The sequence below is a fragment of the Apium graveolens genome, chromosome 3 (assembly GCF_009905375.1).
Source record: "Apium graveolens cultivar Ventura chromosome 3, ASM990537v1, whole genome shotgun sequence".
NCBI lineage: Eukaryota > Viridiplantae > Streptophyta > Magnoliopsida > Apiales > Apiaceae > Apium > Apium graveolens.
Window position 1 is genome coordinate 40,424,942 of NC_133649.1, and position 11,696 is coordinate 40,436,637.

Sequence of the window (11,696 nt, forward strand, 5' to 3'; positions counted from 1 at the left end):
TTACATTATCAGAACCAGAAAGCATTTAACCACCCAACACTCCAACAGGACTTTTGAAATGGCGGTTGCTATCATAGCAGCCCGGCCACTACACCAGATTACATCAGAATTCAAGAACTCTGAAGGTGTACTACTAAAAAGATAGTTATTGGGTAAACCCTTCAAAAATCCGCATGTTGCGTCAATCTAAAAAATCTTCTAAATAACAACCCAAAATATCACATTGCCTGATATTTGAAGACAAAATAATAAATAAGAGCAACTCCAAGAGTTCCTTACTCCTATCCTCAAAAACAATATCATTGAATGAGCTCCTTATAACTTAAGATAGAAATTTGTCTTCTCACTCCAACAATCCTCCTCAAATTTATCTTTATTTATTTTTTAAACTATATTTTGAACATAGATATTTTACATAGATAGGGTGCACGCGTTATCTATAATTGCACATTATTACACACTACTATTATATATGACTTCTCTTGCATGTTTTTCAACCAAATCAAATACTTTAGTTACATTTTTTTTTCTAAAATAATATAAAATGTTGAATCTCTCTTTTTGTAAGGTATAAAATATTGAATTTTAACTATATAAAAGGTTATGTATTTTTTGTCACGGAAACTTTTTATATCACCGAGGCCGTAGATTGAATTCAATCTAACGTTACTAATTAATATCACCACGGCCGTAGATTGAATTTAATCTACTGTGTAAATAATGCAGCTTAATATCATCGAGGCACTAGATTGAAATCAATCTACTGTGTAAATAATGGAGTAAGAAAAATCATATTGATATAAAATTAAGAAAAGATGTATATACTAATAAAAAATAAAGTAAGGAGAGGAGAGAGACTCCTAAAACTGAGGAGGAAATAGTGGCTCCTAAAAATTTGAGGATAACTTAGGAGTTTGTTGGAGTTAATTTTCAATATATTCTCTCTAAATTTTGACTTAGGGGGTGATTTAGGAGCCTTTTAAAGTTGCTCTAATTGTCTAACTAGAAAAGTGTAGTTGGAAGTGAAAAAGTGTGCAATTTTCAATCTTAGAAGTATCTTCATCATTGTTATATTGCTCAGATTATTGAAGCTTTTAAGTACACACATGAGCTACACTATCCTTACAATCATATTTAACTATCCACATAAACTACAGATGATTAAAATGTTTAAAGTCACAAACCGGTTTATGAAGGTGGCGTGTTGGCATAAACAAGAGTAAAGAAGACTTCAGCTACGGGTAGGTTCCGAACGATGTGTATGAATTTGTTCTTGCTTGGTTCTTGAAGCAGTAGTGGGCCCATATGAGCAACCTTCGGAAGAAGTTTGGCTAGTGGCACTCCTGTTATGTTGATACTCCCCGGTTGATTCTTCATATCTTGCACCAGTTCATCTACCACTGCTTTTAAGGATACATCCAGAATGCTTCGGAATTCATCACTACACAGCAGTATTAACAGCACATTAGAAATTTCATGTTTTGTACTCTATTTGTTTTCTGATATTATCACACTAGTTTTCTTATGTAAGAAACATTCAATTTAAGGTGAAGATTCTGTGTACTCCCTAGATCTCAAATTTACATGAGCTCGTCCTAACTAGACCGGTGCGCTCCCTCCACCCAACATGCATTATTGCATTCTATTAATGCAAGCTATGGAAAGAACCAATAGTTGCTTGCTCAAGAGCTACTATAGAGTTGAAGCTCTAACAAGCCGCCACTGTGAGAGGACACAGAACAAGGTAGGTAAGGGAATGAAGTAGAAATTTCGTTTATAACTAAATCCTGTTTCAGAGCATTCATGCAGCAATAAGGTAACTATAATAGATTCTACATACTATATTCGACGGGTCAAAAAGCCAAAAGAAAGTATTTGCGAGCTTTATTATAGGTTTTAGAAGCTCATTATTAGAATATTAGAATATGTTTAATGTTTTATATATAGGAGTTTGAAAATTGATATTCAGAAGAGATTATTATTGTTGAATATATGTTGAGTTGTTTTCTGAATATCTCTCGCATCTCTTGCGAGAGATATCTACCCTAAACTCTAAAAGTCTTCGCCTCCTCTATCAATATAGATCTAGGCGTCCAATATATTTTATCTAGGTTAAACCTGTTGACATCTGATATATTCAGAATTATTAAGCGAATACTTCCTCTCAAAAATTGAACTGTTCAAAATACAGCGTCTGACGCAGATTTCTAATTTCATTCCATATTTGGTATAAAACAAGTCACCAATCTAATAGCCTATTTATGAGTTACACATATTGGACATTTGCCAGTGTAAAAAGAACAGACTGTTTCTGTAGAACCTCGGGGAGATCATTAGTCTTTTTTGGAAAAATTTAGATTCACTATCATCCATTCATAAACTTGGTACGGCTCAACTGTTTTTTACTTAATATATTTCTCCGTGTCAAGATACCTTAATTAAACGTACCTTGATAACACTGAGTAAGTCTCCAACATTAACAGGTCAAATTTGGTGAATTCACTTTGGCCGTCATTACTGGAGAAAGCAGCAGATTTGTATTTCAGGTCCTCAGGCATTAAATACTCCACCCACTGGTGAGGGCTTCCCATGCTCATGAACACGTCCAGTATTTGCATAATGGTTTCATTAAGTACAGAAGACGTGAATAAATCCTTCAACCGCTTTCTACAAATGTAAAATTAGCGAACATATTAAAATACACAAGCCTGCGGGTCTTTTTAATTAGCAGAAATAGTCCTACAGAAAACTAGTGGTGGAAAGTGGCATAACCTTGGCCATATCAACTTTTACCAAGAGTGTCAACTGCTTGAACCTAAGGAAATGTGATTACAATTTTTAAAACAAATACTTAGCCATGTTATTTGATTCGGTGTTAAGATGGAAGTATTACATTTTCATGGTGTATTATTATATTTCTAGAACATAAAAGAGAAAGATCTAATTAGACCTCAAGTCAACACATATATTTGGGATAGAAAGCCTACTCTTTAAGAACCATAGTAGCTGATGTCTGCATGTTAGATATCAACGTGGACATTCCATTAATGCAAAGAAAATCAACAGCTTCCAAAAACTGCTGCTGGTCATTTCTATCAATAAGTTCATCATCCTACAAAAAAACAAAAAGAAAAGAGAAGTGATGAATGTGCTAATTCTAGGCCATGATAATTGCCTGAGCTGACAGTAAAAACATTTAGAATTATAAGATGGAGAAATAGTTAGGACTTAGTTATTGCTCCAGAGTCCAGTGTGCATGATAAAACCATTATCTTGTCATGTAATAACCAATATTGCTATAATAATATAAAATTGCAGTAGTGCTTCTATTTAGGTTTATAATGACATTAACAAACGGGCCTTGTTTAGGTCTATACTTTAGATTATTATGGATACTGAGACATCAATTCGTTAGATCTTGCACAGTTACGTAACTCTCTTCCATATCCATGCTTTGAAGTATAGTACAGTTTTGACATAAATATTTTGCTGATTTTTTAGAAATTCTTTTTGGACATTGCTCCTACTTATTTATACTGTATACTCGGCACTAAACTTTTACTGTACACTTTCCATATACATATTGCACAATTTTTTGACTTGGGTTTTATGTAAAGAAGGATATTTATGAGGTCAGATCGGATGAAGTGCCTTAGTCAGTCGAATTTCTTCTAATTGAACATCTACATTTATGTCATTCTTTTTCCTATTTACTACCTTTTTTATTTTGATTTATACACTCATATAAAGACATCTATATTTAGACTCAGATTACCAAGCTGCTCTAAGGAAAGTGTTTAGTGTTAAAAATAAGCTAATTTGTAATTCTCATGAATTATCTTTAAGAGTATAGAAGATTCTAGTCATTAGTAATGCATGCACAAAGTCAAATAATCAATGTAATCAATGAAAAGTCTCCTGATCTTATTCATGAACCATATTAATGATGTATTCTCACAGTCTTCTTAGTCTTGCTATACAAAGACTTGAGATACATCAATTGTAAAAAAGCAATTAAGTAAAAGTATTATATCTTCTTCCTTTATCAATTCTGATCCCAACAAATTTGGTATCAGAGCCAAAAATCCATTCAGAACCCCAAAACAATTAAAATTCATAAACCCTCTAATATATACAATGGCAGCCTCTAATGAAGCATTATTCAACTATGCACAAAGCAAGATTCCAATTTTTAATGGTGAAAGCTATGACTTCTGGAGCATCCAGATGAAAACATTATTCATCTCTCATGACTTATGGGAGTTAGTAGAAGATGGCTACGAAGCTGGTGCAACGCAAGAAGATATCGCATCCTGGTCAGCGGCTAGGCAAAATGAGTTTAAGAATAAAAAGAAAAAAGATGCCAGAGCTTTACTCTTTATTCAACAAGGAGTCAGTAAAGCTAAATTTTCACGCATCATGGGTGCAAAAACATCAAAAGAAGCATGGGATCTTTTGCGGAATCAGTTTCAAGGTTATGAAGCAGTAATTTCGGTAAAGCTGCAATCGCTATGGAGAGAATTTGACAACCTGCAGATGAAAGTGAAAGTATTATGGAGTTCTTCTCTAAGGTGTCAACAATTATTAATCAGATTCGAAGTTATGGAAATACTTTGGATAATAAAAAAGTTGTCCATAAAACTTTAAGAAGTCTGCCAGCAAAATTTGAGCATGTAGTGGCAGCGATTGAAATTTCCAAGGACTTGTCAAAATTAACGGTGGATGAACTCATGGGTGCTCTGGAAGCTAACGAGGAAAGAATTCGCAGATTCTCAAATCAGCCCCTGGAACAAGCTTTTCAAGCAAAAAAAACATAAATAATAAAAGTGAGGTTGCACACCAGGAGAACAATGCAAGAAGCAACTACGACAAGAATCAGAATACCAAAAGAAGGAACCAGAATTTTCGAGGAAGAGGAACAAGAAATTTTAATCAAAAAAACAGCTACAACAATTCCAGATGTATCATCTGCAGGAGATCAAATCATGAGTCAAAAAATTGCAAATTCCGATGCAAAAGGTGCAAAGTTTCAAACCATTCCCCGAGAGACTGCTGGTTCCAAAACAGAACTCAAGCAAATGCAAATTATTCAGAGGAAGGTGAAGAAACACAGGTCACTTTTTCATGTATGAATGACCAGCAAGTGCAACAAAAGAAGTGGTATATTGATAGCGCATGTAGCAATTACATGACTGTGAACAGAAAGCTTTTTTCACACCTTAATGAAAGCTACAAAGCTGAAGTAAAGATTGGAGATGGAAAAATGCTAAAAATTGAAGGGAAAGGCATCTTTACATTCTAATCTAAAGAAGGTATGACTCTTAACATCACTGATGTTCACTATGTTCCTGAATTAACTTAAAACTTATTGAGTATTGGCCAGTTGATGCAAAGAGGTTTCTCAATAAATTTCGATGATGATCATTGTGTTATTTTTGATAAAAAGGAATTCACGGTTGCAAAAATTAAAATGATTGCGAACAAAACCTTTCCATTAACAATGCCACTGGAAGGTAACATTGCGTTAAAAGTTGTAAAGAATGATGATTCTTTTTTATGGCATCTGAAGTATGGGCATCTCAATTTTAATGGCCTTAAATTATTAAAATACAGAAATATGGTTGTAGGCCTTCCTTCTATCTCAAAAATCAGTGAAGTTTGTGAAGGTTGTATATATGGAAAAATGCACAGATTGCCTTTTCCAAAAACAGCTTGGAGAGCAAGGGCACCGTTCGAACTAGTTCACTCTGATATATGTGAATCAAGGACTCCATCCACCAATGGCAGCAAATATTTTCTCCTATTCGTGGATGACTACACAAGAATGATGTTGGTGTATTTTCTGAAGCAAAAATCTGAGGCATTTAACTCTTTTATCCACTTCAAGGCGCTGTTAGAAAATCAAAGCAGAGCTAGAATAAAAACTTTCAGAACTGATCGCGGTAGAGAGTATATATCTCAACCTTTTCTTAATTATTGCAAAGAAAAGGCATAAGGAGGCAGCTAACGATAAGGTATAGTCCTCAGCAAAACGGCGTCGCAGAATGTAAGAATCGAACAATAGTTGAAATGGCCAGAAGCATGTTGAAAGGAAAAGGATTATCAAATATTTTATGGGCAGAAGCTGTTAACACAGCTATCTACCTTCTAAATATCTCTCCAACAAAGGCGGTATTCAATAAAACGCCTTACGAAGCTTGGCATAGGCAGAAACCGGAAGTACATCAACTCAAAGTGTTTAAATGCATCGCCTATTCTCATATTCCTGCACACAACATAGAGGGAAGTTTGATGAGAAAGGTGAGAAGCTGGTATTTCTTGGCTACAGTGAAGAATCAAAAGGCTATCGCCTTTTTGATCCTGCCACAAAGAAATTTGTGATCTACAGAGATGTAATTTTTTATGAAACGAAATAGTGGAATTTCCAAAATAATGCATCGCAGCCATCACTTCAGAATGTGCCAACAATTTCTCCAGAAATTTTTGAAGATTTTGTCTTACCAGAAGAAGGATCAAGATTCACAATTGAAGACACCACTGATACAGAAGTACTTAGACATCGTTCAATTCAAGATGTTTATGATTCTTGTAACGTGGCATTTTTTACATGTGAACCAAAAGATTTTGAGGATGCTTCAAAGGAAGAAACATGGAGAAAGGCAATGGATGATGAGATTACTACAATAGAGAAGAATCGTACATGGAGACTTGTTGATCCTCCGAAAAATAAAGATGTCATAGGACTAAAGTGGGTCTATAAGACAAAATATAATGAAGATGGAACTGTCCAGAAGCACAAAGCAAGATTAGTAGCTAAGGGGTATTCTCAGCAACCAGGAATCGATTTCACTGAAACATTTGCTCCGGTGGTTCGCATGGAAACAATCAGATCTGTACTTGCAGTCGCTGCTCAATTTCAGTTGTCGGTCTACCAACTTGATGTGAAATCAGCCTTTCTTAATGGAGAGCTCCAAGAAGAAGTTTACGTGGAGCAGCCTCAAGGACACATCAAAAAGGGTCATGAAAATAAAGTTTATCGTCTTTATAAAGCCTTGTACGGCTGAAGCAAGCGCCACGTGCTTGAAATGCTAAGATTGATGGTTATTTTCGTTAAAATGGTTTCCAGAGAAGCAAAAGTGAGCCATCCTTATATGTTAAAAAATCTGGTATGCCGTATGCGTGACTTTCTCATTGCATGTTTATATGTGGATGACTTGGTCTATATAGGAACTAATGCTAAAATGGTGGAAGATTTTAAGAGGTCGATGAAAGAAGAATTTGAAATGACTGATCTAGGCCTCATGAAATACTTTCTTGGAATCCAAGTGAAGCAATCCTCAGGTGAAATAACTTTATGTCAAGAAAAGTATATTGATGATTTGTTGAGGAAATTTCATATGAAAAATTGCAAGCTAATGGATAGTCCTATGGCTGCAAATCTGAAATTACAGCTTGATGATGGTGCAACAAATGTTGATGTGAGGAGATATCGAAGTCTGGTGGGATCGCTTATTTATCTAACAAATACAAGGCCAGATATAGTTTATCCGGTCAGCCTAGTATCAAGATTTATGCAAGAACCAAGCAGCGTGCATTATTCTACAGCAAAACGCATTCTCCGCTACTTGAAAGGTACAAAGAATCAATGTCTGAGGTACACAAAAGAAGAAAATAACGAGCTGATTGGTTATACTGATAGTGATAGTGACTGGGCTGGTTTTATTGATGACCGCAAAAGCACTTCAGGTTACGTACGTATTTTTCTTGGGAACAAAAGCTATCTCGTGGTCGTCCAGAAAACAAAAAACTGTTGCACTTTCTTCTGCAGAGGCAGAATATGTCTCAGCTTCAGATGCAGCGTGTGAAGCAATTTGGCTCAGGAGAATACTTCATGATGTGGAGCAAGTTGAGAAAGGGCCTACTACAATTTTGTGTGACAACATGTCAGCAATTGCAATGACTAATAATCCAGTCTTTCATAGTCGCACTAAACATATTGAGCTACGTCATCACTTTATTCGGGATCTGGTGCAAGATGGAGAAGTTTTTCTAAAGTTCATCAATACAAATGAGCAAGTTGCCGATATCTTCACAAAGCCGGTCTCGGCCGAGAAATTTACAAAATTTAAAGGTTGTTTAGGAATTACAAATTAAAAGGGGGTGTTAAAAATAAGCTAATTTGTAATTCTCATGAATTATCTTTAAGAGTATAGAAGATTCTAGTCATTAGTAATGCATGCACAAAGTCAAATAATCAATGTGATCAATGAAAAGTCTCCTGATCTTATTCATGAACCATATTAATGATGTATTCTCATAGTCTTCTTAGTCTTGCTATATAAAGACTTGAGATACATCAATTGTAAAAAAGCAATTAAGTAAAAATATATAAGTAAAAGTATTATATCTTCTTCCTTTATCAATTCTGATCCCAACATTTGGTAGGTGACTTCTTTTCCTAGTAAAAAGTGATCAATTATGATACATTTTTTGTTACATTCAAAACTCTAAAAAGGCAACTACTGTTGTTGCAAGAGTATAAAGCACACCGAAACGGCAAGCTTGCACCAAATAAAGTCGCAACTTTATGATAACAGAACCAAAAAACGCACCAATACTTTGGTTTCAGTTTGGTGAGGAGACTTTACGGCATTAAAACCAAACCGCACCTATTTTAATAACATATAATTATTAAAAATATGTAGAGATATTTTGTACAAATTTATACTCATATTCATACAATTCAACATTTAAATTAACTACAGTGAGCCTGAAATCTGAAATTGTTTCATCCGAATTCTTTTATTGCATATACACATTGGTGGCTCTCCTTTTACATACCCTAACTTATCAATCATTCGACTCAGATGTGATAGAATGCAATTACCAAAGTCTGAGCACATATTTTTCATCAGGACCAGCTGGACTGCACTAGCGTTTAGTACATCTTAATTCTTAGCAAGGAACTTGAGGATTTGCTGCCAGACCAGTATTTGATTTATGTGTAGTGTAAGTCCTTTGTGTTGGCACCTTTATAAGCAAAAATATTTGCACAGCTTCTTGGAACTCCAAGTTTCGGCAGTAAATTTTAAATTTTTTATTTTTTCATACTCCTAAATATTAAATCTAGTATATAGATTTAATTTAGTAAAATCAAGAAAATTCAAATTTAATGGTATGTTTAAAGCATTTAGAGTTGTGCGCAAAAATTCAAACCACCTGTAAAAAGGACCAGAGGGAGTAGGTAATTTACATTATAGAATATGAAAATAAATAAATTTTCAATTTTTTTTACTGTAACTTTTACAGAGTGGTTAATACTTGATAGTATTCAACATATACTTAAAGTGGAAGTCTTCCTGCTGATAGATCATCATGAAATATACATATAAAGTTGAAATAAGTGTAGATCCTAAGAAAATTCAATGTAAAACTCAAGAACTCCGTTTATCATTAGTTGATTTTTTAAAACCCAAAATAGAACCTTTTCAAGTCATTTATTGATGGAAAAGTAACCAATTTTCAGTTTTCTTTTAAACTGGTTTTAGGTTCTCTCATAAATTTGGTTCTTAAATGAATCAAAACCTATATGTATCCAAGTAAGATTTAAGCAGAAAAAAAAGAGAAGCTTTTAAGTCTTTAATTTTATGAAAATGTTTCATATGAGGGTAAGAAACTACCTACATCCAACTATCTTATTAAGGACCAGTGCTTTTTAACAAAACTTTTCTCTCTTCCAATGCTCAAATTATCAGGAATGATTGGCAGCAAAGAAATTCACATTTCAGGTTATTGCAAATCTCTGAATTAACAACGCATACTAGTCTTATAAGTGCACACATAGCATAGTATGAAGACAATATGAACATATATATACATACATACACACACATTAACTTATTAGTAGTAACAGGTCTGCTAAATGATTCATATCTGGAGGGTGTCAATAGAAACTTACAAGAAGATGGGCAGCTCCTAGACCACGTGCAGTGTCAATATACAAATGTCTCCCTAAAATGTTGACCTGAACTCTAATATACAAGCTAAGTGCTGTAATTGCCCATATGGACAATACTGTTCTTGTGAAACCTGGCCATATAATAAGAGAGAACTTCAATACAAGGTAATAACTCAAAGATGCAAAAGTCAAAAGCTTATAAAAGGTTTACCTACTTTGAATTTTGAGTCTATCCCACAACTCAAGTTTCTCCAAGGACGTGAGGGTTTTCGGCTGGCCTTTTCCTTCCATTAGTTTTTCTGTCAAGTTCAAAATATCCACCCTTTCTTCAACCTGTCGTCTTAAATGGAGCAAGGCATGAGGCAATGTTGTAGTATCTGCTATACTTTGAATGCTCTCAAAATGCAATTTCATTCTGTCAGAAATTTGAAGAAAGAAAAAGAAAACATTTAGAATCCAAGTAACGTAATCATAAAAAGAATGACAAATCTTTAAAATAGTCTATATCTTAACTGAGCCTTAACAAGTTGTTCACTTTCACGCTCACTAGCAAGTTGTTTCTCAAGTTGATCAAGCTGTTTCTTATGAGTATCATAAAGCTTGTACAAAAGATACCCACTTCCAAAGACTCCGAGTGAGACATAAACCTTCCTCTTATGCCTTGTCCAAAATCCCCTAACAGACAATAGATCAGAAACACCAATCAATCACCACCATTTCTCACTTAACCACATATACAAAAACCACTATTAATTATCAACAACAAATTTCAAACAATTTAGACAAAAAAGATCAGTGAACCTAAAACCTCAAGCTTAATCATATATTTAGCACTACCCCCTCACTCGAAAAGAAACAGAATACAATTTTTACTTATCCAAAAAACAAGGATAACAATACAGAACATACAAGGCTAAAAACACAATAATTCATACTCTAATTAAAAATACTATCAGTAAACATACAAAAATCAAAATGAATATAAATAAAAGAAAAAGAATGAACTAACCACATTTGATTGTAGTTGTTTAATGTTGGTGTTTACAGCTTGTTTTTGTGCTCCACGCCAACCCAGAACAAAACTGGGGGGGCGAGTGAATATTGGACCTATTTCTTGGGGGAATATGTAATTCGTTACGCAAGAGTGAGTACTGACCTCGCGGATGGTGTAATTATATAATCAATTGGTTGTTAAAGGGAGTTCTTCATTTTCTAACCTAGACTAGACAAGTCAACATTGCCCAATTTATGACTTGGACTCAATGTGATACACCAACCCAATACAGGCCCAAATCAATATATTACAACACCAAAAAACAAAAACCAAGAAACGCACCAATTTGCGGAGATTTACCCAAAATATTTATTAGCGTGATATTTTGCCCTTTTTTTACCAACTGAATATATGTGTGCGGACGCGGATTCATATTTTAAAATTTTAACAAAAAATACACATGTTAACATGCGTATTCACATTTTGTTTTTTTTTAAAAGCAAAAGTGTCTTAAATTTTAGAAGGTTGAATACGCATCCCTTAAATGCGTATTCTGTGGATATTTTGGGCGATTCGCGCGCATCTGAGCATTTTTGGAAGTTGAATATGAAAAGTGGTGTATTTTAAACATTTTTTCCTATATCATATTTTGGGCAATCAATTATATGCAGGGATATTTCCCAAATTAATATATAAACAAATCTTCTATACTATTATATTAAAGACGAAATAATGAAAGTTCGG

At 34.2% G+C, this 11,696-nt stretch overlaps 1 protein-coding gene across 1 annotated transcript; it reads right to left on the minus strand.

Annotated features, from left to right (window-relative positions):
* Window positions 1-1,045: 1,045 nt before the first annotated feature.
* Window positions 1,046-11,164, minus strand: LOC141712170 (peroxisome biogenesis protein 3-1-like). Its single transcript, XM_074515004.1, has 7 exons — window positions 10,968-11,164; window positions 10,472-10,633; window positions 10,174-10,373; window positions 9,959-10,089; window positions 2,988-3,112; window positions 2,449-2,667; window positions 1,046-1,441 (listed from the first exon to the last, which is right to left on the minus strand). Exons 1-7 carry the CDS (start codon window positions 10,970-10,972, stop codon window positions 1,189-1,191), a joined length of 1,095 nt encoding a protein of 364 aa, XP_074371105.1. The 5' UTR covers window positions 10,973-11,164; the 3' UTR covers window positions 1,046-1,188.
* Window positions 11,165-11,696: the final 532 nt, after the last annotated feature.

Excerpts from the sequence above, each read along its gene's own strand:
- LOC141712170 (XM_074515004.1), bottom strand. Across the intron at positions 10,374-10,471 it reads GAACAACTTGTTAAGGCTCA|AATGAAATTGCATTTTGAGA; the intron begins GTTAAGATATAG and ends AATTTCTGACAG. Across the intron at positions 3,113-9,958 it reads TAGGAGCTGCCCATCTTCTT|GATGATGAACTTATTGATAG; the intron begins GTAAGTTTCTAT and ends GTTTTTTTGTAG.